This window comes from Phaethon lepturus, unplaced genomic scaffold, assembly GCF_000687285.1.
Source record: "Phaethon lepturus isolate BGI_N335 unplaced genomic scaffold, ASM68728v1 scaffold5723, whole genome shotgun sequence".
Classification (NCBI taxonomy): domain Eukaryota; kingdom Metazoa; phylum Chordata; class Aves; order Phaethontiformes; family Phaethontidae; genus Phaethon; species Phaethon lepturus.
Genome location: NW_010526879.1, coordinates 14,559 through 31,045, shown reverse-complemented (window position 1 = coordinate 31,045; position 16,487 = coordinate 14,559). Strand labels below are relative to the sequence as shown.

General features: G+C 44.0%; 1 protein-coding gene across 1 annotated transcript in view; it reads left to right on the top strand.

Annotated features, from left to right (window-relative positions):
• Positions 1 to 7,966, top strand: part of LOC104617780 (protein kinase C theta type-like) — a gene marked incomplete at its 5' end in the record, with an annotated part of 31,136 nt that extends 23,170 nt beyond the window's left edge. The window contains 3 exons of the mRNA XM_010283195.1: positions 3,244 to 3,432; positions 6,165 to 6,293; positions 7,638 to 7,966. Of these exons, the coding sequence (XP_010281497.1) occupies positions 3,244 to 3,432; positions 6,165 to 6,293; positions 7,638 to 7,793 (474 nt within the window). The remainder of the gene's footprint in view (positions 1 to 3,243; positions 3,433 to 6,164; positions 6,294 to 7,637) is intronic.
• Positions 7,967 to 16,487: the final 8,521 nt, after the last annotated feature.

Below are 16,487 nucleotides of genomic sequence, written 5' to 3'. Positions count from 1 at the left end.
GTTGGATCCATGATAAAGCAGGGACTGGGGTTCACCTTCCTTCTGGGATACGCTCTGCTGCTTGAATAGGGATGGCAGCTGTAAGCTTGGACTTCCCTCTTATTCAGACAGGTTCTTCGCTGGCTGTAAAACACAGCCTGCATCATGAGCATCCTCCCAGAGCTGAACAAGGCACTATATGCTCTGAAAAGGCTCTGCCATCAGAGACATAAACTTAAAACTGAGCACAGGCTTGAAGGTCTGTGTAGATAAAAAACAACCAATAGCTGCTTCTAGAAGGGACTGAGATGCTTGGAGACATAAGCATGAGAGTGGTCATACATCCTGATTTTCCCCCTCCAAATGCCAGAGGTGATGTGCATAAAGACAGTCTCCAAGCTCCATGCAAAAACATATCAGCAGTTCCTCTATTCTTTCTGTAGTTGATATCTACTGATACTTGGTGGAGAAAAGCTGAACCTGGCCTACATGTGTCCATGCAATAAAACTGGATGGTCACAGACACGAGACTGCAGCTTGCCCATAGCGAGATCCTTTGCCCTTCCCCTTATTTCTTTCCATTTTTTTCCCAGACAGAGTCTTTTGGGGTTTTTTTCCTAGTAGATTTAGATATTTTGGACTAGATCCCTCCAGAAGAGAGAAAGCTCCCTTAACCTGGTGACTTCACACAATGACAGATCTTACTATGGAGAGGCTTTGACTAATTAGGTGGTAAATTGGGGCCAAAGAAAACATTTTTCATCTTAGAGAAGAGCCTACGAGTCATCCATGCATCATGTCCTACATCACTCTGAAATCCATTTATTTGCCTTTCAAGATCACATTTCCTGACTTTAGTGTTTTCATGATGGATATTGGTACTTTCCAAATAGCTTTTAAAGCTTTTGGGTTTTTTCCCTCCACTATAATTCTTTGATCTTTTCCTGTGCACCATGGGCTTGATTCTCATCTAGGTTACACCACTGCTGACACAAAGGCTTGTCTCCTCAAATCAATTGGCTTTGTATTGCCTAAGAGCAGGTGTAAGTGTGCTCTGCAGCCAAGCTGCAATTGTCTCTTATTCCACTTTGATATGCCTTTATTTAGGAAAAAAAAGCTATTCTCTGGTCTTAAAAAAAAAGAGCACCAAGTGATAATCCATTATCTGTTATTTTACTTCATAGAAGAGAGAAAGACTAAAATAGCTCAGAGGTTTATTTCTGCACCATCATTTATTTTAGAGATACGAGTGCATATAAAACATTTTACCTCTAAATTGAAAGCACTGCTAGAGTTTATGGATCATCTCTCCCGCCAGAGGCCGGAACACTGGACATTTTGTCAGTATTTCAGTGTGGCTGCTAGCACTGTAATTTGTTACAGACCCAGCACCTTGGCTACAGCCGTGCAAATAAGGGGACTTTGGGTCAGTAGACAAGCAATTTTTTATTTAAAAATATATTTGGGGAAAAAAAAAAAAAAAAGACTTAACCTGAAATGAAATTTCTGAGTGTGTTTATTCTTTCCAGAGAATTGCAAAGCTAATAATTTGTTTCCTTGATTGCCATAAAATATTTAATTTCATTCTCCAGACATTTTTTACTTTAAAAGGTAAAGCCTTATAAAAAAAATGTGTCTTTTCAGAAGGAAATGTTGGGGTGATTTTGTTTATAAGTGACTCAGAATAAATATATTTGGGAGTCCTTCCTTTTTTTTGACTATGAGTGAAACACATTGTATATATTGCCTTATATTCAAATAGGATATTTTGTCCTTTTTGCATCTCCTCTTTTGCATTTTTGGAGACTGTTGTGTTAGTCATGAACACTCTAGATCAGCTTGGGTTTAGACTTCTGATATTAAGATCCTGCTTTGCTAGTTGCCATTGGTACATTAAAAGGGGATTCTTCCCACTTAACATCAAAAAATTCTTCTAAAAGTGAAGCATCTGATGGCACTTTACAGTGTTGTAGGAGGGCAAACATCCCGAAGACAAGTAATCCCTTCCTACCTTAATAAATCACCATTTTTCCTCCGTTAGGCTAGGCTAGGCTAGGCAAAGAGGAGAGAAGAGAAGAGAGAATATTTCAGTTGGAAGGGACCTACAATGATCATCTAGTCCAACTGCCTGACCACTTCAGGGCTGACCAAACGTTAAATCATGTTATTAAGGATATTGTCTAAATGCCTCTTAAAGATTGACAGGCACGGGACATTGACCATCCCTCTAGGAAGCCTGTTCCGGTATTTGACCACCCTCTCAGTAAAGATATTCTTCCTAATGTCCAGTCTAAACCTCTCCTGGTGCAGAGGCTCAGGATAACTAAATTAATGAGGCACATAACCTTTAGGCAATAAGATTAATCTGGGCCCAAGTGGCAATTTACAAGCAACGCAGACAAGGTACGAAAACAGTGAAGAAATTGCTCACCTACTCGCACTGTACCTCAGAGCCAGCAGTAAAGATCACCTCTCTAAATCATAATTTTTCAGCTGTCAGCAGTTTCATATGTACTGACCTGGATAGTTGTTTTCACTGCTATTAAGCTGTCTCCATAGGTTGTCACTGATAACCACTCTGCACCTATAGTATAGGGGATCACATGTGCCACCGGGCTGTGGGCTCAAGAGTAAAGATTGTGCCTTAAAATGAACTATTCCCCTCTCCAGCCCTAAAATCCTGATAAGGATCCTAGACAGCGTAGACATCACATGTATATTTAGACATCTGCAATGTAAATATCTATATATAAGCAAGTTGTCTAGGCTCCTTGATAACCAAAGGAGGCAAGTAGGGGGTTGTGTTTTACAGCAGGTAGATACTTAACTGGATATTTAAAATAGGGCTAATTCTCTTCCTGGACTATAAAAGGAGCTAATGATAACTGATTCAGCTATAGGTATCGCCATAACAGATATCTAAAGGCAGGTGAGATTAATTTTGATTCCTCAGAGGGGAAGTTTGAGACCTTGGTAGTGTCTGGCCAGGTTTGTAAGGGAAGAAAATGCCACATTCCTTCTTAGGGGAGGTCATCACTCCAGCTGACCCTCCCTGGCCCCCACACACTGGATGTAGCCTTCACTTTACAGCTGACACAGAAAGGCACAAACCGATGGACTGACTGAGAACAAATTCCCATTCCTCTACTATCCCACTCAGTGCAAAGTGGCTGTTGAAAGGCCAGGGTCTGGCCACACTTCTGAAGTCACAATACTGATGTCAAACATTTTGCGACTGTCTTTGTCACTCCTCTCTTTGGGCAGATATTGCTGGGACAGAAGTACAACACTTCCGTTGACTGGTGGTCCTTTGGTGTCCTCCTGTATGAGATGCTTATTGGCCAGTCTCCTTTCCACGGTCAAGATGAAGAGGAGCTTTTCCAGTCTATCCGTATGGATAACCCGTTCTACCCTCGCTGGCTTGACAAGGATGCCAAGGACATTTTAGTGAAGGTAAGATTTACCACACATTGAACAAAAGTCTTCTTGCCAGAACTGTCATATTTGATTTGTGCATCTTCAGCTGTTGTTCAGAGAAACATGTTTAGTGTGATAGGACCAGAGGGAGTCACTTTCTTGTCTGTGGACCTCGAAGCACACCTGACCTAGGTCATAAGTCCATCTTTCTGTCTTCTTTCTCCTGAGTTGTGATGATGGCTTCTCACATTCAGTGAGTAGGATCACAGGGTATCAGATCCAAGCAGAGATCAGTTTCTTTGCAGAGCAATCTTCTAGGTGTAAGGCACGTTAACTCCTGGAAAAGGTATTCTGCCAGGCTTCAAAATAAGGGTTACAGTGACTTCCTTGAAAATTATGTCTTTGAAGCAGTTCTTGTGCCTCAGAGATATGAGGACATCTAGGGTAGATTGCTTTGGTGTTCAGCTTGATTTTCAGTAGGGAATATTTTGCACCTTTGCACTGAGCTAAAGAGCAGGAAAACAAAGCCTGAGCTGTGTCCTGAAGTGGTGGACCTACTGAAGCTAATAGCACCATGTCATCTGGAGTTTTGGCCTTTTCAGTCTCCTACCTAGCATGTGCCTTCTTCTCAGCCCCATGCCATTTAGCACTGTAACCTTTCTGGCTTGGGATGCAAATTACTCTAGAGTTGCAAGATAGAAATGCAGTGAAGTTACAATTAGTCTAGTAAGTTACCTTCCCTCAGTCAGGCCTTGTACTAATGTTGAACATGATCTAAGCTAAGGCATTCTACCTTGAAATGCAGCATGGTGAGAGAGCATGAGAAGGTTATAATGGCTCAGCTGATATGAGGTAATTTGTTCATCACTGGTTGATTTTAATTTTGGTCAAATTTGACATTTTCTCATCCCAAATCCAAGACATAGCCTCACACTAACTTCTATGAAGAGAATTAACTCTATCCCAGCTGAAGCCAAGTCAAGTCCCTACCTTGACTTTGGCATTTACAAAGCGACAGGGCAATATACAGCATTCTACTATAAAAAAATGGAGAACAGGAGATTATTTTAGCACCTGTGTTGGGCCCAGATGTTTAGATATCACTATAAAATTATAATAATGAAAACATTCAAAAGCAGTTTTTCAGGAAGACATACCATAGCAGACTGAGATTTTGAACATCTATTTCTGGGACATTCGCTGCCATCCTTCTGCACAAACATCTTGTATTTCTATCAGGATTAGAGACGGCAATCATCTCTGTATCAATCAATAAACTTCCTTGCTTAGGAAAAAAAAACCTTTTCTCCACTATGGGCTACTCTCATTGCCACTGACTCTGCTTAATGCCTGTGTTATCAGCACAGAATTTGACCTATAGAGTCTGCACTGCTGTGTAATCAGTTGCCTGTAGGACACTTCAGTTTTGGTGAGGCTTTGCCCACAATGTTCACCAACACCCAATGCTTGGGTTTTTTTTTTAAACAGGCCCTCAATTGTCCATATATCAGATTCTTCTGCTTCCACTTTTGGCATTAGATATTTCTGTTTGTTCTTTGCTGATGGTATCTATCGTATGCTCACTGTTAGCCAAATAGGGTAGCAAGAAACTTCTATCATATGTAAACCAAGTCCATTTTGAGATGACCTCCAACAGCAAAGTGCTTTTGAAAATTTGCCCTTCCCTCTGAAGTAGAACATCCTGGCTGTATTCAGGTCACCTGTTACCAAGTGTTGCCACCATTCCTCTCCATTGACTTTAGAGGCATCTAGGATCTGGCATGCTATGGACCAGCTAGCCCAGAGGGCCCAGACATTTTACTACAGATGCAAAGATAAATTTTCAACTATTGACACCCACCTTTACAGCAATATTTCAGCACTACATGCTGCTCACAAATGTTGAGAGGAGCTCTGAAGCGTTTAGCAATCCTGAAACTCTCCCCCAGAAACACTTCAGCTGCTCCCAGAGCCAAATGACTCCTGCATCACCATAAAAACATCTATGACAAAACAGGCTGTGTTTACACTAAACTGAAGAGTGGACTCAGACCAGCACATAGCTGATGGTGAAAAGATATGCCCCCAGTTCTAGTTTTTTCCTACCTTCTGCAGAATTAGTCATCCACAGGACTTGTAGCCTGCAGTGTGCAGCAAACACAAGCTATATGAATTGGGAGTCTTTTGACAGAGTAGACAGTTGTCAGCATCTGAGCTAATCAGTGGAAAGAAACAAGTACTTCCAGGGTGTCTTCTATCTCATCTTTAAGTGTGTAACGGATGTCTGTTTTTCTCCATTAATTACAAAGGGTCAAATACTGACACTCCAAGTGTCCAAAGGTGTAGAAGGTGCATGCAACCCCACATAGGCCAGACTAGTATTTTCAGAAGTTATGTTTATATTTCAAGCATTTCAATTTCTGATAACAAGAAATTGTCCAGACAAAAGCTTGCAGGTGCGATCCAGATATTTCACCCATGAAGCTGTGTATTTGCATGCTCAGATACACGTTTTGTTGCCACTATAGCAAATTTGTCCTCTTTCTCCTGCAAAGGAAAAATATGGCCAAGGTCTCTCAGTTGTAGCATATTAGGCTAAGAATCCAAACTGGTTCCCCAAATAGAAATTTAGTAAGTTAAAAGAATCTTCACATTCTCACCAAGCATGCTTGAGTTTGAAGTCCGAGACCCTATCTCGTAGGACTGTCCTAATGAATATGCTGTTATTGATGAAAGACTAGGGTATTTATCTTTCTTCAACATTCTAGCTTTTTGTGAGAGAACCTGAGAGGAGACTGGGAGCAAGAGGTAACATCCGCCAGCATGCCTTTTTCCGAGAAATAAACTGGGAAGCTTTAGAAGAAAGAAGAATGGAGCCTCCTTTCAAACCAAGAGTGGTAAGGATGCATCTTTTATTTTCAGTTGTCTCATAGAATCATAGAATGGATTATCTCATTCCAGCTTTTCCTGAATTGTTCATTCCCCAAATATTTAGACCTTCTACCTCGTGCTAGCAATAAACCAAAGCCAGGACCCACAGTAATGATATAAACCCATTTATTTGGCGTCTCTCTCCAAAATCTTCATACATGGGTCTTTAATGTCGGAGGTCTCAAAGCCTGTTTAGGTTCACGGAGTCAGCATTTTAAAGGTGGATAAATATCTGCTTCATGCTGGAAATAACAGTTTCAGGCATCAAGTTAAGGCTTTCAAAAAGCCCTCAAACTTTCAGGGTTGTCTTCTGGGGTTGCTCTGCACATGTAGCCTCTCTGTCTAAAAGTAAATGGAGTGCCTTGGTCTTGGGCAATCAGAATGGAAAGTGTTGACTCTTAAAGGTCTAAATGCAGATTAAATTGTTCATAGGCTGTCTGGTATGCTGTGTACTTCAGATACAAGCAGCTGAAACCATCAACAGTTTGGATCTGCCATAGCGTCCAGTCATCGGAAAGATAATTGTGAACTATGTACCTCTACTGGCTGGGCTACCTGGCTTGATCATCATGACTACTCCTTTCTGATGGCTATAAGCCCAAGTCTGGCATGCCCAGACCTGAGAAACCATAAATTACTTGTCACTTCCTCAGTTACTATGGCAGAAGTCTGCATGCCACTTAAAGCATGTTCCCTTAACCACACAAGTACAGCCCATTCTGTAGGGATTATTTTTCATTGCACTGCAGAAGGTAAAGAAGGAAAAGCAGTTCAGGTAACCAGGTGGTCACTTAAATCAGGGTGGTCTTGACTATCAATAACAGTCCTATTAACCTATTGATAATAATAATATAATTTAATTTGACACTTGCATAGTACTTTCATTTTGCAGTCCTTCACAAGTCTTATTTAATTGATGGGTCCAGTCTGCCATGTTAGACAGCTGTAACATCCCTTCCTGGAAGAATTCATGGATCACAGGCTCAGTGCCTCCTATATAATATTTATTCCCATTACTAGTTCAATAGTATGGTAATAAGCAAGTTATTAGCTCTGACTGCTGGGTATCAAGAGCTCAGACAGAAGTCTTCTGCAGTTTGACATGTTACTGTGCATCATTTGGGCTGGAGTAAATAATCATTGTGCAAAAGGCCAAGACCAAATGCATTGCAGGTTCCCCTGTTGAGCTGAGCTTGCTCCCAACTAGTTGATCTGAGTCCATAAGAAGCAGTCTGATAGGGCCAGTACTGTTGTAATCAAGATCTGAATATTAGTGATTTGACATTCTCTTTTTTTTCCTTTTCTTGAAGAAATCTCCGAGTGACTGTAGCAACTTCGACAAGGAATTTCTAAATGAAAAACCTAGACTGTCCTGTGCCGACAGAGCACTGATTAACAGCATGGACCAAAATATGTTCAGCAACTTTTCTTTTGTGAACCCTAAAATGGAGAAAATATTTTCCTGAGATCTGCCTTACTGAAGGAATTTTCTGTAATGGTTTGAGTAACACTTTTTCAACTGAAGACTGTGCGTGGTTATTTTTATCAAGAACCCACCAGAAAAACACCTCAGTGAAAGTTTTGACCACACCTGGAGGCTTCCAGCTTATTCCAGTCTGTAGCAGATGCCAGCCACTCTAATGGTGAAGTTTCTTCGTGGTAACTTTTGGTCTCTCTTCTCTCCTTTCCCAATGTTCATGAAGTTGAGAGCATCTGAAAATGAGGAGGTGTCAAAACCTGTTCCCCACTACTTGTACACACAGCCACTGAGTCTCTCTGTAAGAAAAAACAAGTATATTTGAGCTTCTGGTGATGTCAGTGCCCATTTCTGCAATTCTCACCTAGGCCCGACTTCTTCTTAAGGACAAGTGGTTTGCTCAAGGTCTGAGGGCATCTGGAAAGACTTCAGGCTAGGTGCTTTGGTAACCTCCACTTGTACATGTGCAGAATTTTGCATGTGTGCAGAGGAGATTTGAAGAAGTAACTTAACTCCCTACACACTTTAAAAATTATGTTCACAGAAGTTAGGATTCAATTTTGCTCCACTGGGACAAAGAGACTTTGCAGGTGCCCGTTCCAGCATTCATACATCTCAATCAGAAGCCCTGGAGCTAAGGACTCAACCCCAAAGGAGGATCATTGCCATGGCAAGTGTCAAGATCGATACACAGGACCAGTGGTTTACACTTAGTACTTGATCAGAAAGGGTGGGAAGTTGCAGTCCCTCAGAAAGCCTCGAGAACCCCTGTTCTAAAGCTTTAACTGTCCTTGCACACGCCAGGCCCAGAGCAAAATCTGGACTGGGCTTTCTGGAGTTTTATCCTATAACTGCTTGAGAAAGGTGGAAGAGGTTTCCTCAAACCATGGTTTAAGCATTGTAAAACTGGCCTTCCAGTCACAGCATTGACATATTTTACTTGAAAGGTAGTAATCAGTCCTTGCAAAGGCTGATATCTTTCCTACTGCTCTAAATGATGTCCCAGCTCCTTGGCATGCATTGCAGACACAGGTCAACAAGGTGCACCCAACGGTCACAGAGCAGGACAGCACATCGGGTGAGGGTGGTCCTCTCGTTCGCCTCGTGACATTTTGCTGTGTTTTCTATCCCCTCACAATCTGTGGAAATGTAGATGGGTTAAAACAAATCTTTTCTGTGATCCTTTCATCATGGGATCCTTTTAAATAAAGATGCACAGTTTTCTGAGGTCGGAGGGATGCAGAGCCACACAGTTACTGCCTGTCACTGAGACACCAATTAAAAACTGGGTCAAAATTAAGCCAAAGCCCAGATAGAGGATTCTGTAGTAGTTTAGATTTAGGCAGTCAGCCAGCTGGTGTTAGGCTCTAATTGAAGTGTATACATTTGGAGCTTCATTGCAGGAACTCCTCCCGTCCATGGAGAAGAGAAGCTGTAGAAGGTGAGTCACCCCAAAATCAGATTCCCTTCAGAGGTGCCTTTCTGGCTCTGTTGGACCAGGCTCTCAGCTTGGACCTCCCAACAGAATGAATGCAGCCTTGCAGGCAGTGCTGGGGTACCGCTGGCAGCGACTGCAGGAACCGGATCCTGCAGGACCAAGAGCAGAAGTGCCTGATATCGACAAGAAAAGCAAAGTGCCCTGAAAAAAGTTTCAGTCCAGTAACTCTCGTGAAATCCTGGTTTGTGCTGTATGAAATGTAAGGGGCATCTGTGCTCACAGTTTGTGCAGCTGGTCATCATGTTTAATTAGAACAGTTAACATGAATTTTTTAAATGCCAGTGCTGTTTGTACAGTTTAATAAAATGTTGTGTACAATTGTGTCGTGGAAAACAGGCATTGAAGTGATTAAATAGGGATAAAGAAGAGAGGTGCTTAGAAAAATCATTAAAATGGCTTTGCGCTTTCTGGGTGATGTCCCCCACGGGAAATTCAACCCGTAAATACACAGGATCAGCAAGCATTTGAACAACTGTAACTACTTCACAGATGAGTATCTAAAACAAGGATTTGGCACCGTGCAAAGGTATCCAAGAAGAGAGTAAAATGTTCCTTTTCGCTACCAGAAGGCAACACGTCTGTAAATGGCGTCCGGTATCTCAAAGGGGTTGCGGAGCCAGATGTGCAGAGGTCGTTGCTATTAGGGGGTGATTCAGGCCATCTTCCTCTGACACCTGAATGAGGCCGGATCAGCCAAGTCCTGGGAGGGCCTGGCTCTGTCCACATGCTACGGATGGAGTCTGGATGGCCTGATCCAGACTGGAGAACGCCTTTCTAAGCATTTGAAGACTGGCAGTATCGCACTCAATGACTGTTAGGAACGCTTCCTTTGCAACGGCACAGCCGTTTGCGTTTGACACCAATGCAGGGACACCCCAAGAGCGTAGACTAGGGAAGGAAGGTGCTGAATAACCCCTTGTAGTTAAGTAACTGAAAAGCAAGGAGGTTTAACACCTCTCTGACCAGAGCCAGGGCTCTCTGCACTCCAGCTGTGGTCCCATATAGCTAAAGCAGCCAAATATAAGAGTGACTTGTACAGGAGCACGTTTGAGCAACTGCTAGAGCAGGCATGGTGTTAAGCTTACTGTAGGGCTTGTGATGCAAACCACAAGAAGAAGTGCCTGCTTCTCTCTTCAGCTTAAAAAACAAAGAAACCCATTGAGGATGGGGGGAGGGAGATGGGGAGAGGTGGGTACGAGCCACCACGAACGTGCGTGCTGTGAGTCTCACCGGTGCCACAGCCTGAAAACCCTCCCAGCTGTGCCTGTGGTGTGCAAAGAGTGACACGGTAAGCAGCAAGCATTTTCCTGTGGTGGCGGCGATTGAGAGATAGGAGCTGGTGAGGGCTGAAAGCCAAACACCCACACGGAAACGAGCAGGAGCCCAGGTACTCACAGAGATGCTCCTTTGCCTTGGCTAAACCTGGCACCTCCGTGCGCATCTTGACTTTTCTTCTTTCTTTTTTTTTTATTTCCTCTCCTCAATAAGATGTTCATTTCATGGTGTAGTAAATGGGGCTTGCCGGGTTTGGTTATTCATTTGCTGAAGGCCCAATGCTGTTCGGGAGCCCTGTGGGATCACAGCACTGCTGTAGATGCGTGGCACCTCCAAACATCAGGGTCTGACCTCCAGCACCACCTGCTTCAGCTCAAGTTTTGAGAGTCCTCACCACCCAACTGCTCCTTCCCCAGTCTTGCTGCTTCACTTGGCAGGTGTATGAATTCCTACTCGTCACGAAACTAAACCTGAGGCTGATAAACAGGTCAGGACGAGCGGGAGTCACCGGTGGGCAACAGCTCTGATTTCAGTCCTCCTGCAAAGACCACCCAGGTGCTTTCCAGAGGAGGTTGGTTGGTCTCACAGCTCCCCAGCATGCAGCCCAGGGGTATGGCTGCCTATCCTACAGGGAAGGACGAGCTCTATCCTGCACCCCACCATGTTCTTTGCTGCCCCTGCAGAAGGAAAAAGCAACTTTGCCCAGTGGTTACCAGGCACATCTTGCAGTGCAGAAGTATCACCAAAACTCCCTGTCTGCCAGTACAGCTCCAAACAGAGGGTACTGCAAGTAGGTATGCTCCTCCTTTTACTATTGCATTTGTGCCTTAGACACTCAAACCCCAAGAAAGAAATGACAGCTGGTTTCTGAACTTCTCCCTCACTCCAAGAGGTGCCAGCCCAGCCAGCATATCACCTACAACAGCTCAGATCATAACCAACATGCAGCCCAAAGCGTGCCTTGCGGTGTTGTGAAGCCAGCAGTGGTCTCAATGAAGACCACAGGAAGCTTTTCTACCTTCCTTGCTTCTAAAGAAGTTTTATCTTTGCTGTATCACAGCAGCCAAGGCAGCACATGCAGAGCTGGTGAAATACAGGAATTAATGTATTTCTGGCTCTTCTGTAAGTGGCCCTGGCTGCAAGCCAGTGGGTGCTGTAGAGCTCAGTGACTGTACCTGACGTGCTGGGGTACAGTCTACTGTTTGGTAACAGGCACAATGGAGTCCTTTATATTACCTTAATGTTTTTATACACAAGGATATGAAATAATGCAAAACTAAAAGGAAAGTGAAAGAAGGAAAAAACATCAGTGAGTTGTGGAAGACTAAACACGCACAAAAAAGGAAAGTAAGAAAGAGAGGAGGGATCCAGGTTGGTATAACCTTATGCAACACTTCCTTTCATTCAGAGGTTTCAATTACAGCTCTGTTGTTTTTCTTCAAAGCTACCAGTACCATCCTAGAGTTGTTTTGGTAGCTGAACCACAGGATTTTTGGAGATTTCAGAGGGTGGGAGAGCCTGAGCTTAGAGCAGATGAATGGCTCTAATCTGGCCTCCTGGGTGACACAGAGCAGCCACTCCTACCCTGACATCTCCCCCAGAAATCCAAGTATTTCTGTCCTGAATCTGAATTTAGGTCCCAATTCAAATAATTGAATTCAGCTGTCTATGCCATAGAAATGCAGTTTAACTGCTCACCTTTAGTGATGCAGCATCGCTGAGACACCCTGGGGTATCCCAGAAGACTTCCATTGAACGTGGGTCTCTCCTACAACCTGTGGCATATCCCACAGCCCTCTTACCCCAAAGCACCCCCAATAGCAGTGGATACCTCTGCATAAGCAGTTGAATGAAGCCCGGAGATTGAGTTCACCCTACAGCAGACACCTGCACTTAACCAGCCGAGTCACTCCTTGTGGTGGGGACGGCATGCCACAGCTCAACACGTACAATTGTTTTGGGGTTTTTTCTCATTTGCCTCTGGGTTTCAAAAATGCCATCTCCTTGACTCATGTCCTGAAAAGCATCAGAAACAAATAGCCTTTGTCATGGTGCTCAGCAGCTTCCCAGCCAGAGGAAGCCTGCAGCTGCTGGCAGCAAAGAGTGTGGGCCCCATGGGAGGCAGACTGGATCTACACGGGTGTGCTGAGTGACTGGTGCTGAGTGACTATGCTGTGAGCCTCATAGTACTCAGGTCTCTGTTGTGGCACCCTGGTTTGGTAACTAGAGCTAGGAACAGTCAAGGAGCTGATCCACCTCACCGTCCACCTAGTTAGCCTAGACTTCATCAGTTTGTCTATTAGACTGTCATGGACTGTGTTGACAGCTTTGCTAAACTCAGAAAAACAGCATCAGCTGCTCTCCTCTCTTTCACCAAGCTAATAATTTCATTGTAGAAGGCTCTTCTGCAGACATGGTTACCCCTTTATAAATCCATGCTGACTACTCCTAACCACCTTCGTGTCCATAACAAATTTGGAAATCTCTTCCCAGAGGATTTTCTCAATCAACTTCTCAGGGGTGGAAGTGAGGCCGACGAGCTTATAGACTCCTTAGCCTCCTTCTTGCCCTTCTTGAAAATAAGACTGACATTTTCTTTCTTCTGTTCTGCACACCAGTGGAAGACCAGGCTCATGATACAAGCCTTAATCCCTTCAAGACAAGCAGCTCCTGCATGCCTGTCGATAAGGCTGGGTATAGCCCGGTTGTAGCCTGCCTGCAGCTTAGCTTAGAACGTCCCAGCTACTAAGCCACAGAAATTTCTCACAGTCCATTGCCATAAAGGAGCTGAAGCCCTTTTAGGAGTATTTGGTGAGGACATGGGATGGCCACTGGTGGGTTGGGATTGGATCTATCAAGACTCTGCCCATATGTGCCTTTCCTGAACAGAGCCTGGGTCCATGCTAACATGGTGGGTGTGCTTGGGCTCGCCAGCTTCAGTGCAGCTCAACCTGCAACTTCACCCAAGGGTGACTGTGGGTAGTAAGTGATGCGCTGGTGCTTAAAGCCACCCAGGACCCCAATGTAAACAATATGTAGTACCTTGGAGTATGGTCAATCACTTGCCCTGATGAGATTCCTCATCAAAGCATTGATGTTGCCTCCAAAGCTCAAGTAGGTTGAAAGCTCAGCTAAATAACTTGAGTATCATAGGAGATGCTGAGTTAAGACAAACCTACAGAAATGTTTAAGGGCACAGGCTCTTTCTCTTTCTACTTTTTCACATGTTTTAAGTTAAAAAACACCCTCAACCTCTGTTCCAAGAGGCAACTGGATTCTGTCTGCCTGGGACCCAGCTATCACTCAATCCATGCTGCTCGGCCTAAACAAAAACCTGCCAGTATACAGCAACTGGGGAGGTGAACCATTATGTTAATAATCACGTAGAGGAAAACATGCTGTTTGAGTGGAGGGAAAATAAGAATTAAGCATTACATTTAATTTACAATGTGGCCCTTTATTTTAAAGGAACATAAACAGAAAACAATCAGGCACCAAGGGGAGAATCTCAGCTTTCACTTCTAAATTTTTTATTACTGTTGTTAGCCTCCCAGTAGCAAAGGAAATGAGTTCTCCAGTAATCATTTCCATTTAATTTTCAGCTCCTCTCTGTTGATAGCATTGTGTATAAACTTTTTTCTAACAGTTACTTTAAATTTTGTACCTTGATATTCCATTCAGATGGTGGGGAAAGAAAAATTAGTTCTAAAAAAGCCATTTTATCTCTGCTGTACATGAGCTCAGCAGGGTAATGTGATATCTCAGAGAGTATATTTATTTTAAATCATTGGTATTTTCCACCAGGGTGAAATTGTTCAAGATATAACCTCTCGTTGCCTCCCTCCTTCCCCTCCAAAATGTCATGAGGCCAAAGCAGTGGAGAAAAAGGGACAAAATAGCAACCCTCGTTCAAAAGAAACAGTAATCCACCCAGCAAATCAACTCAGTTCTGGTCATACTAGGCATAATGAAGAGAGTGAAAAAACTGACAAAATGGGAAAAATGGAGCATACCGTTATCGTAAGGATAATAAATCCCAGACCACAATGGCATTTTTGAGATAGTGAGGTAGGAGTCAGCAGTGACACAAAGTGACCTTTCTTGAAAAAGATGATGTTAAAACTTAATAATGCGTTTTAGTTCAGTTCAGCAGGAGATCCGGTGACACTGGAATACAGATGGGAAGAGGAACATCCGCTGTTTCTTTGTCTTGGGCTGTCTCCACACCAAATCATGCATTTGCTTCTCTTTCTTTGGGTAGACAAAAAATAAATTAATAAATAGAAAGTCTCCACAAAACATCTTAGCAGATTTGGCTGGAAAACGGCTATCTTTGGGCCAAAAGCAGGGCTTGAACCTGCTAATATGAGCCATTGCCTTAAGATTTCAATTAAATGCCTTGGCTGAAAAGCAGCAACACTCCATGCGCATTCCTGGGCTGCCCCCAAAGCCGCGTGGCCAGCGGGGCGAGGGAGGGGGTTCTGCCCCTCTGCCCCACTCTGGGGAGACCCCCCTGCAGGGCTGCGTCCAGCTCTGGAGCCCTCGGCACAGGAGAGACATGGACCTGCTGGAGCGGGACCAGAGGAGGCCCCAGCAATGCTCCGAGGGCTGGAACAGCTCTGCTGGGAGGACAGGCTGGGAGAGCTGGGGGGGCTCAGCCTGGAGCAGAGAAGCTCCGGGGAGACCTTCCTGCAGCTGCCAGGGCTGAGAGGGGGCTTGGAAGAAAGATGGGGACAGACTTTTAGCAGGGCCTGTTGCCATAGGACAAGGGGTGGCGGTTTTAAACTAAAAGAGGGCGGATTTAGACTAGGTGTAAGGAAGAAATTTTTGACAATGAGGGTGGTGAACCCCTGGCCCAGGTTGCCCAGAGAGGTGGTCGATGCCTCATCCCTGGGAACATCCCAGGTCAGGTTGGACGGGGCTCTGAGCAACCTGCTCTGGTTGCAGATGTCCCTGCTCATGGCAGGGGGGTTGGACTAGATGGCCTTGAAAGGTCCTTGCCAGCCCATTCTGTGATGCTACGGTTCTGTGTGGACTAAGCACTAAAGGGAGACCAGCTGCATCAGCTCAAGCCACTATTTTTAGCTACAGCAGCAGCCGCCTTGATGCTGCTCTCATCTTCCAAATGGAGGGTCTTCGGTGGACCTCCTGGGAACTGTATCAACACAGGAGCATACAGAAGAATAAGATCTTCTGCACCCAAATTCTGCCAAAATTTTGGGTCTAGACATAGCTGAGAAGTTGATTAGGAAAGTTCAAGATACAGGCTGGGGCTGCAAAGGACCACAGCAAGAGAAAAGACGCATTTGTTCTTGGTATAAAAAAGTAAGTAAACAAGTGTGATCCCTGTGGTGTAGCTCTCTGAAACATACATTTCTTCCTTGCCATCAGTGCTCAACCAAACACTGACCCTGAACAGTGGTGAAACTACGATCAAGCTCTTCAGTTTTGGAAGAAAAAACTAAGCATTCAGATGGCTCCAGCTTTCTACCATGTCTTACCACAGGTATAGCTCTTAGTGTTCCTAATATGATACCAAATTTACACCAGGGAATCAGATCCAAACAGCTGCCTGTTCATTGGATTACAGATTTTTGATTAATCTTCTGCTTCTTCAATTGAGAGTGCTGTTACAGAGTGATCTTGGCCAGACACTAAAACAAAAAGGCAGAAGAGCATTCTGGAAAGTGTTTCTATTTGAGTGTGGCTCTGAAGACAGTGCAAACCTTGCCTAATATAGTGAAGATCCCTTTTCTTCAGGGTCTGCAGACCTGAGTTCAATGGTATGTCCTTGGAATCCATTTTCCATGATCACAGAATCATTCAAGTTGGAAAAGACCTTTAAGATCATCAAATCTTAATGACGGCACAAGCCGTACTTCTCTAATCTGACTTTAGCAATCGGGATGT